General features: G+C 40.0%; 1 protein-coding gene across 4 annotated transcripts in view; it reads right to left on the minus strand.

Moving 5' to 3' along the window:
- ttc13 (tetratricopeptide repeat domain 13) overlaps positions 1-23348 on the minus strand; it is a 59311-nt gene that overhangs the window by 22254 nt on the left and 13709 nt on the right. For 2 of the 4 annotated variants that reach the window (XM_078229489.1, XM_078229488.1), the window contains exons 3-15: positions 21431-21506; positions 20202-20272; positions 19690-19755; positions 18573-18665; positions 18326-18442; positions 17122-17232; positions 15873-15955; positions 14572-14713; positions 10358-10532; positions 5753-5909; positions 4637-4767; positions 2390-2522; positions 1297-1389 (exon numbers count right to left, since the gene is read on the minus strand). In XM_078229489.1, the coding sequence (XP_078085615.1) occupies positions 1297-1389; positions 2390-2522; positions 4637-4767; positions 5753-5909; positions 10358-10532; positions 14572-14713; positions 15873-15955; positions 17122-17232; positions 18326-18442; positions 18573-18665; positions 19690-19755; positions 20202-20272; positions 21431-21506 (1448 nt within the window). The remainder of the gene's footprint in view (positions 1-1296; positions 1390-2389; positions 2523-4636; positions 4768-5752; positions 5910-10357; positions 10533-14571; positions 14714-15872; positions 15956-17121; positions 17233-18325; positions 18443-18572; positions 18666-19689; positions 19756-20201; positions 20273-21430; positions 21507-23348) is intronic. The other 2 variants (XM_078229491.1, XM_078229490.1) reach the window with 1 other exon arrangement.

Genomic DNA, 23348 nt, shown 5'->3' on the forward strand with positions numbered 1-23348 from the left:
AACAATATCATGTCCCCTTTTTGTCCTCCTGATTTCTCTCTTAACTCTAACTCTACTCCTACACCCCCCTATACTCTTCAAAGGATTCCCTTGATCCCAGCTGCCTATGCATTTCATGTGCTTCCTTCTTCTTGGGGACTACATAAAGTTTAAATCAGTATTCCCATTCACATGCACATATTTGTGGTTTGTGATACTGATAGATTGTGGTGTTCTGGATTTAGAAATTGTTGCCATCCAGCCATTTCTGAACCTTCAGGCTCACATTATTTAAACAAACTAGGGAACAAGGAACATAAACACATGTGGGAATGAGTTGACTGGGCTTCAAGGGTCATTATGGGGTGTATATATGGTCCATGTGCCACAGTCAGGAGACTCTGTTTTACTGAACCCAGAAGCTGTAGCAGCAGACTGCTCCAAGGACAACAGCAGTATTTCTATATCCATCCTCCCTCTTTCCTCCACTTGCTCCAACATAAATATGAGGGACAGATCACAAACATGTCACAAGTTAGTCTATTTTTTGAGCCAACAAAGAACAGCACTTTGAAAAATTTCGACAATTAGCATCTCTGCACACCCACAATAAAAACTTCTACTCCTCCCCAGCCTCAATATGCTAATTCATCTAGTTAATTGTCACAGAAACAAAACTATGCATGGCAATGGTGTAAGCTAAGTATCAGTCTTGGCTTAATACTAGCACTCTCATTCAGGCCAGAATCTCTTCAAGTGTTGGAGGAGCTTCTTTCAGACGAGACATTAGTCAGGTGGGACTTGAGTTTATCAGGAAAACATAAACATTCCCATGGCATTATTCAAACTGCATAGAAATTCTCCTTGATGTTCTGGCCAACATTTATCTTTACTCTATATCACTAAAAGTCTGGTCACTTATTTTATTAGTTTGTGGAGCTTGCTATGCTCATATTTGCAGCCATGTTTCCCAACATTACAACAATGAGTACATTTCAAAAGTACTTTATTGGCTGTGAAGCGCTTTGGGATACCTTGAAGTCATGAATGGTGCTATAAAATTGCAAGTTCTTTCTTTATAGCCTCTATGAAGGAGAAGCATTTTTACTTGTAACAAAGTGGTCTTTGCTTTAAACTCCCATGCCATCTATTCACATTATGTTGCCTTTGGGATGAGAAAATCAATTTTCATGAGGAAAATAAAACCAGAAGAAAGTTACAGAAAACAAAATAAATGAACAATAGTCAAAAACAGGGTGTAAAATTTCCATGATTTGAAACAGTCAATTTCACTGGTTTAGTAAAATGAACATATACCTGATGAGATTTATATGATTATTGAAACCCCTGCTCAGACTCTGAGCTGGCATCTGGTCTAACCATAGTACTGGTTGATCAGGATCTGCAATCCTATGGTCGAAATGCAAAGAAAGGCTGAATTAACATAAGCAGTAAACCCAAATGATCCAGAATCAACCACATATCAGTATCGCCAGTTTAGCATGAGCTTTTTATTGTGACATTAAATGCCAAGTAAGCCAATCTTTTCTGTGGCAGCAGCAACAACGGTGTGGAGATGCCGGCGTTGGACTGGGGTGGGCACAGTAAGAAGTCTCACAACACCAGGTTAAAGTCCAACAAGTTTCTATGGGATCATGAGCTTTCGGAGTGCTGCTCCTTCCTCAGGTGAGTGACTCACCTGATGAAGGAGCAGCGCTCTGAAAACTCGTGGTACCATATAAACCTGTTGGATTTTAACCTGGTGTTGTGAGACTTCTTACTGAGCAGCAACAACAGCAAAAGGCAGTTTTGCTTCTTAAAAGTACAAAAGTACCATCCAATTGAGAGTCAACAAGACAGCAAGGGATTAGAGGATTCAGAGCATGAGCCAAGTACACTTTCAGTGAAATTTAGACATAGATTGCATTTAAGCAACATCAAGATTGCAACAACTGGTCAGGTTGAGTTTGCACTTGGGTTTGACAAGAACTTCAATTTCAAAACCTCCAAAGACGCACTTACAGCCAACGTAAAATCCAAATGCTCAGCTCATTGCAATCCCTCTTCACGTGGCTCAAAATAAAGAGCTACAAAATAGGATTCCTTAAACAAATCAAGGGCATTTCTATATTGTCAATCAAAATGTGTAGAACGATGACAATGTCAACAAGAGAATTTGTATTATAGATTGGACATTTCATACCAAAATTGGCCAATATCCCAACAACAGCAACCAGATTCAGCTGTTGTTTTTATCTCCAAATTTTAACATGGTTCATGGCTATAACTGTTTAGTCACAAGTATATTTTGTTATGGACACTGAAAGTACCAATGTACATTGTGCTGGAAAGATTACAAAGGTACAAGTCCCTTCTCAGTTTGAATCCTACCATCTCAGTCTGCCATTACCTCCTCCATTTCACAGCAATATCAAACATGTCCTTCCACTGCATCAATCTGGTTTTGCCATTCACACGAATTTTTGAATTTGACCATGCTCGTTGCACAACCTGCATAATTTCTAATGTTGCAAGCCCCATCGCTGCAGAGACACAAAATAGATGTAAATTAAAACAAAACGCGTTGAGGATAAAAATTTACAACTTTTGTTTTTAAATTGGTTTGTGTATTTTATTCCTTGGTTCCATATCAGAGTCTACCGTGAATTGTACCGTATATTCAGATGATGTTCAGCAAGATATTCTCTTCAGAGTCTTGTGAAGATACAACAGTAAGAACTTCTGCTGTCACCTTACAATATTCGATAGAGCATCAGAAGGCATAAGTTCGCAGTAAAGAACTATCTAGAAGAGCATCTTGCTGTAAACTAGAAGGTACACATTTCTTCTGCCACCATTTAACAGAGAATTAAAACTCAAAACAGCCAATGTCAGACCTTTGTTAAGAAAGCCAATCATAGGGCTGCATGTTGGCACGGTGGTAAGCACTGCTGCCTCATGCGACAGGGACCCCGGTCCAATTCCGGCCTCGGGTGACTATCTGGAGTTTGCACAATTCTCCCTGTGTCTGCATGGGATTCCTTCGGGTGCTCCAGTTTCCTCCAAACTCCAAAGATGTGCTTGTTAGGTTGATTGGCCATGTTAAATTGTCAGGGGGATTAGCAGGGTAAATACATAGGGTTACGGAGATAGGGCCTGGGTGGGATTGTTGTCAACGCAGGCTTGATGGGCCAAATGGCCTCGTTCTACACTGTAGGGTTCTATGATCCTAGATTGAAATCCAATTATATGAAGAGAAAATATATATTTTTAATAAAAAAAGAATGACATTCACAAAAGAGGTTTTTTTTTCTTTTACATAATTCATGATTGTCGCCAGAACTTAAATAGGTCTTAAAGACAAGGATTCAACAAAAAGTACATTGTTCCAGTAGAATGTTACTGCAAGTATGGATGGTTAGAACCAAACAGATTCTTCAGGAAAATTGGGCCTAACAAAATATTCCGTTCTCAAACTGCAGAGGGTGCCATTGTTCATTAGTGAACTGTGATTTTAGGCACTGAAAACTGCTTATTTAAAACCACTAGACATTAACCACTCCTATACACAGCAAACATTTCAATAAGTGTTCCTCTTATTGAGGGGATTAGTGCTGAGGCTGGGGGGAGGGGAATCAGAAGTTGAGGTGGTAGAGTCCATGGCCTGGGCCACCTAGGCAATGAGGTCCTCTGCTGGAATGGCCTCGAGAAGCAATTAATACCTGCACAGCGATGAGGCAATGGCCCACACCTTATTGGGCACCACCTTTAACACGAACATCAATAACATCAAGAGAGAGTTAGCATAGGGATGAGTAAACCCGATATGAAATCGAGTAGAATCCCATTAGATGGCCGGTATTTCCTTCAAGCAAGCCCTTTTCAACAACTCCTGCAACCATCTCAGCATGGATTGGGAGTTGGGGTTGCGGGGATTCAGATGCAAGGCAGCTCAGCCTCCTAAAGCCATGCCTCGGCCAAACATAAAAAAGAAACTGGATTTGCTGCATGTTCACCATCTTACATATTGAAGGAGATGTTTAAAATGAACACATGAATTTAGCAGTCACTATTACATGCAGCTGTTTACTCAAGTTAGACGGTGATAAGTGCCCATAAACACACACAGTTCATTACTCATCAACTGACTGCCAGTGAGAGCATTCCAGTGAGAGAAAAGATGGGATGGTGAGCCATTTCTCTCATTGAAACTCAATGGTGGTACACCAAACTCCACCCACAGAGTTTAAAAACTACATCTTGGCTTTATGCAGTTGACTGCAGCAACAAAGACTGAGATGAAGAGAAGTTCCTTTACTGAATTAAGAATCTTTGGAATTCTCTACTCCAGGTAGCTGTTGGAACTCAGTCAATGAATTATATTCAAGACAAGAGATTTTGGTAACTAAGGAAATTGAAGGATATGGAGATAATGTGAGAAAGTGGGTTTGAGGCAGAAGATCAGCTATGATCTTCTGCATTAGTGCAGCAAGCTGAAAAGGCCACGAGGCCTGCTCCTGGTTCTATCGCTTTTGTTGTTAAAAGGGGCACAGAATGTTCCAAGGGCAGGAGCCGATACAAATGTAATCAAGCAGGGTCCTACGTGGCTAAAAGTACACATCAGAATACTCTGACTGCCTCAGCTGGAGCATCTTACCTCGATGTATTCTTTTGTTTGGAAGAAAGCCAGGTGTGTCATATTGCATAAGAGATCCCAAGCGATCTGCAGCGCAAATTAGCTCTTGGACCTCTACACTATAGCTTTCAAACTTCTGAGGTAGAACATCCCTGTGATTTTTTAAAAAAGTTTGCAATCAAGCACAGCATATACAGGGAACAGATAAGTAAGATAATATTTAAAACAGAAATTTTTGAGAATGTGATCCAAAGAGCCACATTTTCTTTATTTTCTCATAACCAAGTGACTCCCCCCATTCACCTCAAGATATTGACAACTTTTCTGAAGCTCCCACATTTGGAAGAGAATCTTTTCTCAATATTTCCTTTCTAAGTCAGGAATGCTGACACCATTTGTGTATTTACTTAGCACAGTTGGAACCTGGGATCTCCGGATTGGCAAATCCTCACTCGGCACTAGCTAACTTCATTGAGCAATCACGGGAAGTGCCAAAAATCCTATTCCAAATAGGCTGCATTTAATCCCTCCAGTCTAGAACAAAGAACAAAGAAAGAACAAAGAACAGTACAGCACAGGAAACAGGCCCTTCGGCCCTCCAAGCCTGTGCCGCTCCTTGGTCCAACTAGACCAATCGTTTGTATCCCTCCATTCCCAGGCTGCTCATGTGACTATCCAGGTAAGTCTTAAACGATGTCAGCGTGCCTGCCTCCACCACCCTACTTGGCAGCGCATTCCAGGCCCCCACCACCCTCTGTGTAAAAAAACGTCCCTCTGATGTCTGAGTTATACTTCGCCCCTCTCAGCTTGAGCCCGTGACCCCTCGTGATTCTACATTCATCTTTCTTCAAGCTGACTGCCTCAGTGCTCACAGCCTCCAATGCAAATACCGAATCACTGTATCTTGATTTCCTTAATATCCTTTGATGGTGCTCTGAAAATTTCATCCGATTCTTCTAGGAGACAGTTCATTCATTTCTTTCAGTCTCTTGCAATTGGTGCCCCTATTCACCAGTAATAGCAGCTCTACGCTTAAAACAATACACACACCCATTAAAAAGTCTGACTGAGGAAGCAGCAAAGAACCAACAGCTTGACAATACACAGCAGGAATTTCACTTTTAAAATCAAACTCACTTTATGTGAGGCTGCAATCCTGGTTGTTCTTCATAGTCTTCTATAAGGAAGGGAAGGTTTTTGGCCCAGTGATCCTTGAAATTTCCAGGAAGGTCAAGGTCTATATTGTACTCCGTCACCGGCAGATCGAGGTGTGCATGTAAGTAACGTGAATATTCTACAAAGGGTTAAGCAACAATGTGCAAAGTGTTTATAAAGCATACACGCTAATTCAAGACATGTTCAGATTTACCACAAAATTCCAGCCCATATAATGCATTAATTGATGCATTACTAATTACTAAATGTCGCAACAGGCTTTGCTGGAACTTTTGAGTTGACCCCCTCTATAACAATTTCACTTACAATGAAGAGCACCAATGGGGTGGTAGCCTTAACAGCACACATTAGCGTTCCAATAAACTATGACGCACACAGACATGAGGGGCTGAACAGCTACCTTCTCTGCTGTGCTAGTCTATTATTCTATGAATAAGTAGGTTTGCACACACAGTGAGTTGCTGTGCACAAATCTCAAGGAGAGGCTAGGTGCTCACCATAAAAGATAGATTGGAGAGAAAAGAAAAATCAGACAAACAATCATTGTTGTATACGCTTGCATAGATCATGGAATTAGCAGAGGCTTACCAGCCCTCTTCCTAGCCCTGGGAACATGTGAGGCATAAAAGGGACAATGTATGACCAGGAGAAACAACACCAGCTATTATATGGGGGAGGCGATGGCCTCGTGGTATTATCGCTAGACTATTAATCCAGAAACTCAGTTAATGTTCTGGGGACCCAGGTTCGAACCCGCCACGACAGATAGTGGAATTTCAATTCAATTTTTTTTTAAATCTGGAATTAAGAATCTACTGATGACCATGAAAGCATTGTCAAAAAAACCCATCTGGTTCACAAATGTCCTTTAGGGAAGGAAATCTGCCATCCTTATCTGGTCTGGCCTACATGTGACGATGTGGAATGCCGGCATTGGACTGGGGTAAACACAGTAAGAAGTCTCACAACACCAGGTTAAAGTCCAACAGGTTTATTTGGTAGCAAAAGCCACTAGCTTTCGGAGTGCTGCTCCTTCATCAGGTAAGTGAGAGTTCTGTTCACAAACAGGGCAAATAAAGACACAAACTCAATTTACAAAATAATGGTTGGAATGCGAGTCTTTACAGGTAATCAAGTCTTAAAACACGTGACTCCAGAGCCATAGCAATGTGGTTGACTCCAAACTGCCCTCGGGCAACCAGGGATGGGCAATAAATGCTGGGCAGCCAGCGAAGTCCATATCCCACGAATGAACAAAGATAATATGTCAAGAAGCAACAAACGGTCACTAGCTGAATGTTGCAGCAAATTACATAGATCATTAATTTTGAGCGGGGTTTCTGATGGGAACATTATATATAACATCCGTACTCTCGGCTAAGAAGAAACAAAATCCAACAGGGCTCCTTGTTCCAACGTATACAAATGAAGGCCACAAGGGTGAATTACAGGAGGGTAACTGACAATTATGAAAACTGCTTTTAGGAGAAGGGAGCAGAGAAAAATTGGCATAAACAATTGAAGAATAAAGAATGAGAATTGGTGAAAAGTAGGGAGAAGCATTCAGAACTGACATTAAATAGTTCATGTTACTGAAAATATATGCTAATCTCCGAAATTCAATGATCCGTCAGTTGGCAATGTTCAATCTTCACCAAAAAGTGATGGAGGGGATCATTTAAAAATGAAGTTAAAGGCAAAAACCAATTGCCCATCTGCACACGATCAGTAGCAACACAAGATAATGGTTACATTGGTTACAAGCTTGGGGCAGCCGCCGCAAAGGCACAATGGGGAAAGGCCACCGTGTAAAGCCTTTCAACCGAGGCAGACCGAGGGCCCGGTAACTGCAGAACACCCTCGGCCTGCGTGACTGTGTGCTAATCTGAAAAACAACAGCACACAGTAAAATCTGATGTAGGTATATAGTTTCAAGTACTGAAATGTAATGAATGTAACGTCGTGTAAATAAGCATCGAATAGTACTTTAAAAATAACCTTTTTTTGCACTGTTTGTAATTATTGGATATGTCGTTTTGCAATGGTTTATTTGAGAGATTCTTTTATGAATAACATATATTTTTGAAATTTAAAAAATGGTTACATTGGTTACAGCCAACTCTCTGAAAGAGCAAAATAAAAGCAAGTTCTGAACAACAGTCATGTGGATTTAAAATGTTAACTCGGTTTCTCGCTCCACTGATGCTGCCAGACCTGCTAAGATTTTCCAGCATTTTCTGTTTATATCTCCGAAAGAGCAAATAGGCTCATCCCAGCTCCTAAAGTCCTGCTAATTTTCTCTCTTCAGAGGTTTATCCAATTCTCTTTTGAAAGCCAGAACTGCATTTGCTTCCACCACATTCCCAGGTCGTGCATTCCAGACCCTAACCACTTGAAGAAAAAATTTTATATGCAGCATGTTGTTGGTTCTTTTGCTAACCACCTTAAATTGGTGTCCTCTGGTACTTGAACCTTCTACCTATGGGACTGTTTCCCTCCCTGATAAATTTAGATTCATGGGGCGGGATTTTACAGCCTCTCTCATCCCGAAACCGTAAAATCCTGCCCGAGGTCAACGGACCTTTCCATGGTCTTCCCTCGCCTGCTCCGATTCCTGTGGCGGTCGGGGCAATAAAATTCTGGCCATGATTTTGAATACCTCGATCAAATTGCCTCTCAATCTTTCCAAGCAGAACAGCCTGAGTTTTTTCAATTTATCCACATAACAGAAGTCCCTCATTCCTGAGGGCATTCTCGTGCTTATTTTCTGCACCCTCTCTAAAGCCTTCACTCTCATCCTAAAGTGTGATGCCAGGAATTGGACACAATACTCCAGTTGAAGCTGAACCATAATTTGATCATCCTAACTTCCCTGTTTTTGTATTTTATGCCTCTATTTATAAAGCTCAGGATCCCATGTCTTTTTAACCACTTCCTCAACCAGTCCTGCCACTTTCAACTTCATTTCCAAGCTGCATTTCCCCTTCTATTCCATGGGCTTCAACATTCTAGCACTTTATCAAATATCTTTTCGATATTCATATACATATTAATGACTTTAGCCTCATCAACTCTCTTTAGTATCTCATCAAAAAACTCAAATCAAGTTAATTAAGCACAATTTGCTCTAACAAATGTGTGTTCATTTTCCTTAATTAATCTACACTTGTCCTGGTGTAAATGTTATCTCAGATTATCATTTCTAAAAGCTTTCCTATCACTAAGGTTAAACTGATTGGTCTGTGGTTGCTGGGTTTATCCTTCTACCATTTTCTTAACAGGGTGTAAAACATTTGCTATTCTCCAGTTCTCTGATTCCATCACTGTCTCTAAGGAGGATCAGAAGATTATGGTCAGTAACTCCTCAATTTCCAGCCTCATTTCCCTCCATATTCATGGATATATCTGATCAAGGCTTGGTGACTTATCAACTTTATGTACAGCCAGTCTATCGAATACACTGTTTACCTATTTTAAGTCTATCGAACTACCAACTCCTTCACTGTGACTTTGGCATCATCTCCTGCCTTGGTAAAGACAGATGCAAAATACTCATCATGCCCTCTGCCACCACATATAGATCCACTTTTTGATCTATAATCAGTTCCATCTTCCTCTTTCTAAGTTTTACTATTTATGCATCGAGAGAAGACTGTCATTCCCTTTTATATTAACTGCAGGTTCCTTCTTATATTTTCCTGTTGCCTCACTTATCTGATTTCTTTTTTAAACTTATCCTCTGAACTTTCTATATTTAGCCCAATCTTCACTCCATTATCAACCAGCTATTTGCCCCCTTTTCCTGCTTCATCTTGTTCCCTATTTCCTTCATCGATCAGGGACCTTTCACGCAGATGAGAAAGGACCGAAGAGGTTTGTAAAAATTTCACAGAATTACTCAATGATGGAAGTACTGCTATTAAAGTACAAATAGCTTCAGTTTTGCATTGTAATAAATTTCGTAAGAACAATAGAATAAGGAAATGATGTTGAGTTATCACAATAAATCCCAATGATACTTGTAATGGACCAGTATTTTTTTTTTATTAATTTAGGGACATGGGCATCGCTGGCTGGCCAGCATTTATTACCCATCCCTAATTGCCCTTGTTCAGAGGGCAGTTGAGAGTCAACCACAATGCTGTGGCTCTGGAGTCGCATGTAGGCCAGACTAGATAAAACGGCAGATTTCCTTCCCTAAAGGACATTGGTGAACCAGGTGGGTTTTTCTGACAATCGACAATGGTTTCATGGTCACCAGTAGATTCTTAATTCAGGTATTTTATACTGAATTCAAATTCTACCATCTGCTGTGGCGGGATTCGAACCTGGGTCCCGAGAACATTCGTTGAATTTCTGGATTAATAGCCCAGCAATAATACCACTAGATCATCGCCTGCCCATAATTAATTTAGCTAATTAATGCAGTAAGATTACAGAATACAACGTCTGCACGGTATTCCAATATGCCCGGAGAAAAACCATCAAAATATCCAGAATGGTTTTTTTCCTAAGTATATACGCCTTTGTATCAGAGGTATCAAAATTAAAGTATTATAGACTCACCTCTGAGGTATTTCACTTTGAGATATTCCGAACTTGCTTTCTGACCTGGAAGTGGGTCATTTAGCATCACTTTAGTCTGAGCTTTAATTCCCTCATAAAACTGGCCCATAGCAACGTGGCCCAGGCCTCTCATGTACTGGCAAACCTCATTGTATGGTTCCAACTGCAGGCATCCCTACATTTTTTAAAAACAGGAACCAAGCATATTTGCTGAGTTAATTTCTTAAGCTTCATAAATTCTGTGGCAGTATTTGTAGAAATGGATACTTAAACAATATTAAACTGATCCGTAACTCCTTCATTGTACTTGCACAAAGAAATTGGCAGTAGCAGTATTGAGAAAATTTCAGAGTGGTAAAACGTGCAGGGATAACATTCAAACCAATGAAAGTTTGTTACCAAGAAAGATGATTGAAAAACATGCCAAGTTCAAGTTGTAAGGTGACAGTAACCCCCACAATGTTGTGCTTCAGTTAACTTAATGTGGCTTTTGGACACGACTATAGGATAAGATAGTGCTGGAAATGGTTTAAGGGGATGGATAGGCACCTAAACATACTTCACTCCTGTATTTTGTGGGGCTGGTAGAGCACACTTTAGTGAAGAAATACAAGTGTTGTTCAGAAGGTCACTGGATGCAGATCCACTTGACCATGCAAAATTCTTAGAAGCAACTTAAGAAAGAGGGAAGGCTATTTATAGACTGACAATATGCTGTAATAAGCAGAAGACAAGAGTAGACATGAATTGGTGCAGCAAACTAAAAACCAATGTAGCTGGTATAAATAGATTAAATCTCTGAAGATAGACAAAGTAGACTACTAACAGCAGAATCAACAAACTGCATGGATGGAGTGACATAGTCAGGAGAAGTGTGGAAAAATATATCAAGGAGCTAGCTTTGGCCAATGGATCAATTTAGGTTCCTGTTTTAGTGGCGGGTCAGGAAAGAGAAGCAGGGGTGGGAAGGAGGTGAGGACGTGCTACCAACTTGAGCAAACCTGACAGTATGGATCTATAGGCAGAGTGTGGCCACTTTGGAGCACAACCTGTTGTTATAATCATTAGGTGCTGAAGGTGGAATGTAACAGAAAGTGAAGATAAAAATGTTAATCAACAAAGAAGAGCAGTGACTGAGATTGTGAAGGAGGAGTAGCAGGCTAGAAATGCTTGGAAGAACAGAAAATTGATCTTATTTTCTTCAATTTCTTTCTTCATAAAACATTAGAAAATCAGAGAAGATCTTGGGCAAGCAGGCACTTTGCCTGTGCTTCAACCTCAAGCCAGACATGGTACTGTGATCAGAGTTGATAAATGGCATGCACACGGTGGAACTGATGGTTTTTGTTAGGTACACAGATCAAGAGATGCAAAGAAAGCTGAAATTTGCAAGCAAGCAGCTGAAAACAGAGATAGACGTGTGAGGTGCCTACAATGGAAATTAAATGCTCTGGCTTTACAGAAGAATGGATATGAAGATTCTTAATGAGACTGGAATTGAGAAACACAAGGGCTGATACAATGATTAAGAGAGTTGAGGATACAGCACAGAAAGCATCAGGGTGCACTGCTAAGCATCACACTAACAATTCAGGGGACAAACTACTGTGCAGTGGTTTGTAGGGGGTTGTGCACTCACAATTTCACCAGCTGGACTATTGTGGAGGCTAAAACCACATTGATACTCAGACAACACTGATAGTTGAATGAGGGAGGAAGTGACCGTTTTTCCTGTTGGTGAGATACATATAGACTTTGTGTTTAACACCAAGCTTTAAATGCATTGTCAATCACAATTCAAGATAGACAACATGTTTTAATTTCATCTTCAAACCCGAAAGCGGGTTTTCATTTTCCAACTTATAGATAACAAATGAAGATTTAGTGCCTTTGACATGTACCAAAGAACCGAGACCCTAAGAAAGCATCATGCATTATGTCTATTAATAGCCTTATGTTGACACCAATTTTGAATATACAAGTAGGGAAGTTATGCTTCAGTTGAACAGGACATTGGTGAGGCCACATCTAGAGTACTGTGTACAGTATTGGGTCTCCTTATTTAAGGAAAGATGTAAATACATTTGAAGCAGTTCAGAGAAGGTTTAATAGACTAATACCAGGAATGGGCAGGTTGCCTTATGAGGAAAGGTCAGGGAGGCTGGACCTGTATCAATTGGAGGTTAGAAGAGTAAGAGGCAGTTTGATTGAAACATACAAGATCCTGAGAGGTCTTGACAGGATGGATGTGGAGAGATTGTTTCTTCTGGTGGGAGAATCTAGAACGAGGAGTCACTGTTTAAAAATAAGGGGTCGCCCATTAAAGCCAGAGATGAGAATTTTTTCTCTCAGAGAGTCATGATTCTTTGGAATTCTCTTCCTCAAAAGGCAAGGAAGCAGAGTCTTTGAATATCTTAAAGACAGAGGTCGATAGATTCTTGATAAACAAAGGGTGAGAGCTCATCAAGAATAGGGGGGAGATTACAGTGGTTAGCATTGCTGCCTCACAGCGCCAGGGTCACGGGTTCAATTCCCGGCTTGAGTCACTGTATGTGCAGAGTCTGCAGATTCTCCCCGTGTCTGCGTTGGTTTCCTCCAGATGCTCCGGTTTCCTCCCACAGTCTGGTTCGTGCATTGGCCATGCTAAATTCTCCCTCAGTGTACCCGAACAGGTGCTGGAGTGTGGTGACTAGGGGATTTTCACAGTAACTTCATTGCAGCGTTAACGTAAGCCTACTTGTGACTAATAAATAAACTTTAGCCATGATCTTTTTGAATGGCAGAGCAAGTTTGAAAGGCTGCGTGGCCTATTTCTGGTCCTTAATCATACATATGTTTGTATGTATGTTTGTAATCCATGATAAAAAATCATGCACCAAGGGAAATGACAGCACAGACAATCAACATAAAATGAAATACTTCCATTCTCAAAATAGACTGCTCACAAAAAGTCACAACTGCCAAAGAGGCAACTCTGCACTGCACTGGAATGTTGTGGGAGATTAAATAACAAACACAAGCTGAGCTCAGTGCCTGACATTGTCTGAAGCCTGAGATGTGCTGAGAGAGTTGTAACTCACAAGGAGATATCATTACTCTGCTAATTTCCATTTTCCCTTTTAAAAGAAAAATTCTTCACTGAATCCCCTCCACTTCTGCTGTCATTTGGAACATCATAAAGTAAACCTGGTGCCAGATACAGGATTACATTTTCCACAATGTCATCAGAAAAAGTATTTTGGTCAAATTGCCAGAGCAGTTCTTAAAAGCATGGTGAAATGCATTCAAGCTTCTATTCAGACTCCGAATATGGCACGGCACAGTGGTTAGCACTGTTGCCTCATAGCGCCAGGGACCCGGGTTCAATTCCAGCCTCAGGTCATTGTCAGAGTGGAGCTTGCTCTTTCTCCCCCGTGTCTGCGTGGGTTTCCTCTGGGTGCTCCGGTTTCCTCCCACAGTCCAAAGATGTGCGGGTTAGGTTGATTGGCCATACTAAATTGTCAGAGGGATTAGCAGGGTAAATGTGTGGGGTTACAGGAATAGGGCCTGGGTGGGATGTGGTTGGTATAGACTCGATGGGCCAAAAGACCTCCTTCTATACTGTAGGGATTCTATATGTCAGGGCTAGCCTTTTGGTTAGATCAAGCATAGTAAGATCAAACTCAGGATCAGGTCTAACGCTTGTTCTTGTCAGCTTCGATCTAGTATGTCTCTGTTGCGGGGACAATGAATGGGATTCAGTTTGAATTTGAATTGTTTTTTGGAGCAAGCAAGAAGATAGTTTAGGGACTTGCCTGTCCACTCTGCGAATTGGTTTGTAACTTTTGAAGGAAATAAATTGTTTTAAAATCAGAAAAAATTTCAATTCATGCCAACGTGTGGAAGGATCATTTATTTTCACATGGAAATTGCGGCCTTGGCTGCACTGTTGTGAACTGCCAACCAGAGATCCCACCCACAGGAAGGAAAGAAAAAGAAAAACAAACAAGTCAGATAGCGGAAAAGTCATCCCAGACACTTTGTAAATATGAGCAATGGCAACGATGAGGTTAGAGAGAAAGCCAGATACCTTACGATCCCTCTGGCCCACAGTACTCCAGGCCAAGATGGTGGGGCGCAGGGATCGGGGAAAACAGAGTAGGAGGAGAAGAAATAAATCTAAAACACCTTATTCATTATTTGAAAAACATGCAATATCTTCAAATATCCTATACCTTAAAGTCCTTCAAAGCCTCTTGGAGACTACCATGATGATAAAGCATCATTCCTCTCAACTGGAGAGACTGAATGTGGTTCTGATTCAATATTAAAGCCTTTTGGAAACTTTCCATAGCTGCTTCAAAGTCACCCAGCTCTCTACAGAAAAATGCAAATAGAAAAAAATCTCATAGGCATGGTACTAATAACTGTACAGGTGCAACTTTTAAAAAATATATCCAAATTCTCATAAGGACCTGAGACAAGAATTTGCCACTGTAAATAAATATTAGTGTACTTTCTGTACTTCAGACAGACAGACCAGCACTTCTCAATTTCCTTCTTTTTTTTCCATCTGTTTAACATCTGATTAGTTCATTAATCTTGTGTGCAAAAAGTCATTTGCAAACTCATATCAACGCTGTCAACACTTTCCAAATATTAAGAAACCCAGAGGAAAAGCCAAGACCCATCATGGAGCACAAGCCTGTGACTGTAAAAAGTTGAGAGAGACATGGTCATTAAGGAAGTAGTGATTAGGCAAGGTCAAGCCTATGACCTATAAGCCTAGGAGATTGAAGACAGACATACTGAGGGTAAAAAAACTATTCAGTTTTTAGGTTCTAGAAAAGAACAAGATAGAGTAGCGGATTGTCAATTTTGATCCAAAGCAATGTGATTAACTCTTGACTGTCCTTGAAATGAACTAGCAAGCTACTCAGTTGTCAAAAAGGCTCACCACCATCTTCTCAGGTATAAGCAATAAATGCCAAGTTTACCAGTGCCCACATCCATGAATACATAAGAAATAAATGACAGTAGCAGCGATCAATAAAGTGAACTGGTTAACAAGATGGGTAATTGAAGCATTCATTAGAAAAAAAACAGGAACTGTTATAATGGGAAGATATTAGCGTTAGCATTCTGGAAAATTAGTTCAAAAGAGCTGATGGGAATGTAGAGTTGAGGTTACAATCAGATCAGTCATGATCTTATTGAATGGTGGAGCAGGCTCGAGCAGCCGAGGTGCCTCCTCCTGCTCCTAATTTGTATGTTCCTTCGTACGTCCAGCCAAAATTGATCTTCTCCAAAAGGTACAAAAATATAACTCTTGATTTTGTTTAAACAGGAATGTAAAAAACATAGAGATACCAAGGGAGAGTCACTGGAGAGTAAAGTAGTCTTTACAATCCTACTTGTGGATCAAAACCAGTGATTTTCAGTTGCTGGTTTGGAGATTATATTTATTCTAACTTATTACCAAACAGAATTAATTATAATTTATTACTTCCCTTCCCAGATTCAAAATCAAACCAACCTGTAGGCTTGCCCTAGACTTCTATAAGCATCTGTAAAATCTGTTTTGAGTTTAACGGCATCTTTGAAAGCATCAATTGCTTCCTACAAGATAAAAGAACAAAAAGACTCTTCAGTTTACCATGTAATCACATGAAATAAACATAAATCTGCCAATTTTTATCTTTGCAGCATAATTCTTCTCTAAATCATTATTTACATCCATCCAGCAGATCAACACAAACTGCAAGTGATTTACACTATTCACTAACAGAAGAGGATAGATTTGAAAGTACCTAAGGCAACATTGTGACCCAAATAACTGAGCCTCAACACACTGCAGCATAAATTGGTAAAGTGCCAGTTTGAGCTGTGATCCTAAATGTCAACTCCCTGTCTCAATCATAGGGATTGCACGGAGCTGAAGGACGGTGTTGGAGAATTGCTCTAAGAATTGCCTTTAATGTGTCCTCCAGTTACAGTCGGTAGTCTGATTCAATTCTAGGAAAGAAAAGAGCTAATGCTAATTAAACCAGGAAGGGTCCAATATAACAACACATGCTGCACCAGGCACTGAAGCTCCATCTTAAGTATACCTATGTGTAATCGCTTTCTTAGTAAAGCCCCATGAAGCTATGGAGTAAACAAGGAACTTTGCATGTCCAGGTGCTAAATGTTTCATTGCTCAGGGATTATTGAGCTATAATTCTTTTAGTAATTTGTGTAGTCGTTTTATAGAAGCTGTGGGTGTACTGTGTCGAATTTGTGGAAAATGGCTTCGCAGCAAAATCCTGAATACAGCGACAACAGTTTCAGAAGTTAAAATTGTATAGCTATATAATCCCAGATAAAAGCACATCACTGAGCAGTAACAAGTTCTTCCAAGATCGAGAGAGAGGAGATTTCAGTTGACTAGAGGTAGAGAAACCAGCATGGATGGTGAATTGACCCAGGAACTGAAATTCAGGAAGAACAGGTAACACCTCGACAGATGGATGTTCATCACTCTTGCATCTCAGAAGGCCAACTCCATTCTCCCAAAGGAAAACGAGGCAACCAGTTAATCCACTCCAGCTTATGATGTGGTCACACAGGTTGTGGAGACATTGCTACCTACAAACATATAGATTTTAACTTTAAATAACTGGTCAGCTGTCAAAAGTGTCTAATCCAAAACTTATTCCTCAACAGTATCTGTAATTCCAGGTTTATCAGACACCTAAAGCAGACAGATCAGGTTTAAAATCTTTATTCTTGCACAATACACTCACCTTCAGCATACCTCTGTGATAGAAGGTCAGCCCTTTGTATAGCATTGCAATTGGCTGATATTTCTTCATTTCTAAGGACAGCTGGAAGTCTTCATGTGCTGCTGCATAATCCTAGACGATGTAAACATACAAAAGTTAACATACTTAAAACTTTCAAATAAAACCAGTAGAATATTTTAAAAACTTAACACAGATAACTATTTTTCCAATTCTATTACGCAAATGCATCCAACTTAATATCTTCCTTATAACAAAGTTTACATGTCATTGTGTTTTGTCACACATTAACAGATCCAAATCAGTCAGGCCTTCAATGAGTACAGGTGCCTATGGTGAAAGAGGGAAGTGAAAAATATCCCGAGGTCCATTTACATTAAAAAAAACTTAAATTCTTCCAATATCTTAGCTTTGATAAGTGCACTTTCTCACACACCAGGCCCTTATCTTCTCTCCCTTTCCTCAGAATGCTAAGTCATTGCTGAGTTACAGTTCCATATTTTCTGGTTGCCCTTCTTTCATGCATCAACCTAAAGAGTGTGTTTGGAGGATATTCCTTCAGAGGAAGACTGAATCTTGAAGATGTATACCCCTGCACTATTAGTCAAAATTGCTGGATAGCAATCAGGGTGGCATCTCTGGCCAATTTTCCATTCACCAAGGGCACTGTATTAAATTGTAACACCCCTAGTGCCATTCCAGCTAAGAAAGGATAATTTAGTCTAGACCTGTAATGAATATCGGTGCACCCCTTCTGTGTATGGTTGATCTACCAAAAAAGGAGGAAAAAGGAGTGTGAAGATAGACTGGAAAAAAAACTCTGCTTCAATCAGCTGATCCATCAAATGGGCTTATCTACATATATGGTAATATTTGAGCAAATTTGTCTGCCTCAAGAATTTGGCTTTAATGAGTCTTGCTAGCTGTTGTTTATGGTCATAACTTTCTTTGCAGACCTTGAAATTGTAATCAGATTTTATCTTTTCAGTTCTTTAAGTGTTTTAGATATTTCAATGAGCTCCCTCTCTGCTAGACTGCAGGGTTTAACATCAGTCATATTTCTGATAGCTAAAATTTTGCAATGCAACAAATAATATTTATAACATTTCTTAAACTCAGTTTTTATGGTTGGGTAATTAGTTTGTTACCACAATGTAATACAAAAATTGTTGATAATTACAGGAAGCATAATCACCTATGTACATACCTCAGATATAAAGTAAAGGGTACCTCTATGTCTGTACAAGCGCGCTGATGGGCGCAACTGAATGGCCCTGCTAAGATCATTTAACGCCTCACTAATTCGACCAAGTGGGGACAAAATCTGTAGAGTTAAAACACAGAATCACCATCCAATATCATAATGTGCATGTAAACCCTCCTAAATGCTATGCATAATAACATTCATGTCATCCGAAATAAATAAGGAGTCACTGAATAAAGACAAATCTTACCTCTGCTCTCTGCTCAAATACCTCAGGTGCATTTGGTTCTAGGGTTATAACTCTGTTCAGTTCAAAGAGGGCAAGTTCAGCATTTTTAATATCCTGAAACATAAATATCACTTTGAAAACCAGTACACTCCAGTAAATTCAATAAAGATAAATGGTAGGAAGGGGAGATTAAATTTGGTAGGAAAAGGAGATAGGTCACTTATAGCTTGAATGATGCAAATTTTGATGGCGAAGAGGCACAAAGTGATTTGTGTATGAATACACCCAATCAAAGTTGTAGCAAGGCCATTACAAAATCAAACCAAATTCAAGGTTTTCTTTCCAGAGAGATAAAATTGCAAAGTAGGGAAGTTATGTTAAACCAATATCGAACGTTGGTTAGACCACACTTAGTTTGGCCATCTCTGGAGAGGGTGCAAGGAAGACTTACAAGGATAGCAGCAGAAATGCATGTGTAGACATATCAGGAAAGAATCAACAGGCTGGGTCACTTTTCCCTTAAAAAAAGGCTGACCATTAAAATTCAGAAATATTTTGATAGAATGGATATGGAGAAAAAAATGCTTCCTCATGTGGGGAAGAACATAACCAGAAGCCATCAATATAAGATAGCCACCAAGAAATCCAATAGGGAATTCAGAATAATGTTCTTTCTCCAAAGAGTTAGAAGATGTCGCAGGGTGCGACTAAAGCAAATTGTACTGATGCATTTAAGGGGAAGCAAAACAAGCATATGAGAGAGAGGTTACAATAATAGATTTAGAGAAGCAAAGATAGGGGAGGCTGGAGTGCAGCATAAACACCTGCATGGCCAGGTTGGGCTGAATGGCCTGTTTCAGTGCCATATATCCCTTATATGGGTCATTTCCTTTTGGTCCCCCTCCCTTACGCTTACATGAGCATTTGAGGCTAATGTGGTAGATGGTGGTCAGTTAATAAGAAACAATGATTGGCATAAATAGATTTGTTTATAATTACATTTACAATGCAGATAAACTTATTCCAAAAAAATTCCAAATTTGTAATTAAAAATCAAGCTAATGACAAATTCACAGAAATATCACAAGCTTTTGTGGATCACACCTCGGGCTGTAATTCTAACAGGAGAATCACTGACCTGTAAACCCTTCTTTCCATATGCTATTCCCCTTCCATAGATGGCACCCACGAGTTCCGGGTTTCCCTACTCCCAGACATAAGAACAAAGGAAAGGCAAGTAGTAGAAATGTAGCTACTTCAAGACAAATTTTCATTGTAAACAGATGCTACACCTCCTACGTCATTACGACCGACGCAAATTGTATTTTACCATCGAATTATATATTCAAAAGGAATGCATCCTGTCAAAGGTAATTTATTCAATGCCTCTGTCCGAAATTTTCCATCTAATCCATCGGGTCTCAAACAAAGCAAAATGTGTGTGAAATGTATATTACATTCAGTACTGGCTCAGTGATAAATATCCAACTATGCAGTCTCCGCATGTTCAGAACATGCTTTTCAGATGACAGGCACTCATTTATTGAATACAGAAAACATATCACGCACACACACGTGCATAATGAGCATCGGAGTGTACAGCTAAAGCTGTGCGTCAGTTTTGTTGTAATTTTTACAAAATGTACATACTTGCAGCAATGCTGAAAAATGTTTTATTGCTTCATCATACAAGCTGTTTCCAATCAAGGCGTAGCCAAATGCTGGGGAGAAACAAAAGTGGTTTAACATCACCTTTTAAAATAATTCAAAATCTAAGCGATGCTGCAATTTATCTCCAACGAATTCTAAATATTTTTATTTTGTTTCATCTTCTTATAATTTATAAGCAATTAAGCACAGATGGCATCAAAAGGTCAGTTGAAAGTAAGACCATGAGGGAGATGGATTTAACCCATGGAAATTAAAGATCAGCTTGTTGGTTAATAACTGAGTGAGTAACTGTTAAAAGCAGCAACAGTCACTAACAGAAAAATTCAGCAATTTGTTCATTTCAACTGCTATATTTCATGTCTGGAATGACTGAGCTTAGCACAGGCACTCTGCACCCCAAAGGGGTCATCAACACTCATCATATTCAAAACCAGCAAAGATGCAGCAAAAACAATGTTAAATTTATCAATGGTATTGTTGTATCCGTCCAATCTAATGAGATACTGAATGCAATATAAAACAGAAAGCTCCAAGGTACAACCCCTATCCTATGCTGGCCGCTGATCTAGAGCAACAACAGGCTCTGGTGCCCAGGTCAAGACAAAGGAAATGCTTCCTGCTCGCCATCTAACAACGACCTAAAAGAATATGGATGCGAGGTGCATCAGGATCATGTCTGTCCATACTGCCCCTCACAGCCAAACAGTTTGACAAGGTAGGGCTTCACTGTTGAGGTTCACACATAAGAATGGTCTTTTGGGAAACATATCAAAGGGTGGAATATATTTATGGAATTATCTTTCAGGAGGTTACAATAAAAGAAACTGTTAGGGTACAAAACAATGTTTTTCTTCTAACCATGTCACAGTTTTCCCATAATCAACAATTATCTAAATGTTTTACGGATAATCAGCTTCAAATACAGCTACCCAACCACGACACAGTTGATCCCAAATGGGACATTGCTGAAATATAGCATCCAAGAACTGCTTGCAGTAATTAGGTTTGTGGGATTTACATAACACTTCTCACAAGTGGCAGGTGCTGACGGAAGGCTGTCAGGTCAGAGCTCCTATGACCATTATCTCAGTTGGAAATGGGATACAACCTTAAACAGTACAATACTTATCCTGCAGAAAAACTGTGGCTTTTTGTTGATTTGACAATCCAAATTAAAAATCACTGACAACTCTCAAGTGAATACATACCCAATTCCTCGTTTGTATTTGCATCGACCGTGGAAAAGGGGAACCTCTTTTGTTCTGCTAATACTTTAGCCTGACTCTGAAATTGAGAAACGTAATGCACTGGTGCAGAATATGCCATGAAAATACAAAATATGTTGCTTCCATTGTTCAAGAAGTTATCGCTACACAGATCACCATCACTAATCCTCAAAGAATGCAGTTCAGATGCTTTGCGTTATGTAACTGATTTTACATGTGTTCACCACCACAAAAAATTCAATATAGTCAGACTGAAGTCATGAAATCCTGTTGAGCATTCCTTCTGCTTGTCTGAATCAACCTCTGTCCATAATACGAAAAATAATGGTTCTGATTAATTTTCCACAAACTCCTGGTCTCTAGTGGTGCTACATTCGCCTGTTGTGAGTTTTAAAAAGTATCAAATGCCTTGTGTTCCTTCCAAGAGGCAATAACTTATGAATCATTTAGAGAATGAAGTGCCTTTGCTCAGTGGCTCCGCAGTCTTAGTGGTGGGAAAAGGTGAAATAGCAAACTGTCTCATGCACCCCTCAAGAGCAGCACAGCAAGGCCAGAGGGAGAAGCTCACCAATTTGCTCTGTTAGTTAAATATTTGTGGTTTCGCAGAGGCATTTAATTTCTGCCGTTGCAGGCCATATTAGCAAAGCGATCTTCCATTTATTAAAACATGCCCTTTCTGTTCAACTGGAGACTATTAGAATTCTGGCACAATCTCGACACTGCAATATTTGAAAGTCACCACACAAACCGCATTATCCTCATCCACCCCCTCTGCTACCACATCAAAAATCTCAAGCAACCTTGTGACATCTTGGAGTAAAAAGAACTGTAACAGCAAGGACTTGGGGGAGTGACAGGAACAGTAGTGATGAATGGTCATTTTTCGACTGGACGAAAGTTTATAATGGAATTCCCCAGAGTTTGCAATAGGACCTCTGCTCTTTTTGATATGCATTCATGACCTAGACTTGGCACACAAGGCACAATTCAAAATTTGCGGGTGACAAGAAAGCATTGCAAATGAAGAATGATAGTGTAGAGCTTCAAAAGGCCATAGACAAGCTGGTGGAATGCGCAGACAAGTGACAGATGAAATTTGATCCAGAGAAGTGTGAAAGGATTAATTTTGGTAAGAAGAATGGGGAAAGGCAATATAAATTAAAGGGTACAAATCTAAAAGGGATGCAGGAGCAGAGGGATTTATGCGCCTAATCATTGAAGGCGGAAGGGTAAGTTGAGAGCACAGGTTAGAAAAGCACAGTAAGAAGTTTAACAACACCAGGTTAAAGTCCAACAGGTTTATTTGGTAGCAAAAGCCACACAAGCTTTCGAGGCTCTGAGCCCCTTCTTCAGGTGAGTGGGAATTCTGTTCACAAACAGAACTTATAAGACACAGACTCAATTTACATGAATAATGGTTGGAATGCGAATACTTACAACTAATCCAGTCTTTAAGAAACAAAACAATGGGAGTGGAGAGAGCATCAAGACAGGCTAAAAAGATGTGTATTGTCTCCAGACAAGACAGCCAGTGAAACTCTGCAGGTCCACGCAACTGTGGGAGTTACAAATAGTGTGACATAAATTCTGATTCTAGGATCGCATGATAAAGACTCAGGAGGAAAAAAGCAGAAATATTTATGTGAAATAGTGTGACATAAACCCAATATCCCGGTTGAGGCCGTCCTTGTGTGTGCGGAACCTGGCTATCAGTTTCTGCTCCGCGACTCTGCGCTGTCGTGTGTCGCGAAGGCCGCCTTGGAGAACGCTTACCCGAATATCAGAGGCCGAATGCCCGTGACCGCTGAAGTGCTCCCCAACAGGAAGAGAACAGTCTTGCCTGGTGATTGTCGAGCGGTGTTCATTCATCCGTTGTCGCAGCGTCTGCATAGTTTCCCCA

This window comes from Mustelus asterias, chromosome 15 (assembly GCF_964213995.1).
Source record: "Mustelus asterias chromosome 15, sMusAst1.hap1.1, whole genome shotgun sequence".
NCBI lineage: Eukaryota > Metazoa > Chordata > Chondrichthyes > Carcharhiniformes > Triakidae > Mustelus > Mustelus asterias.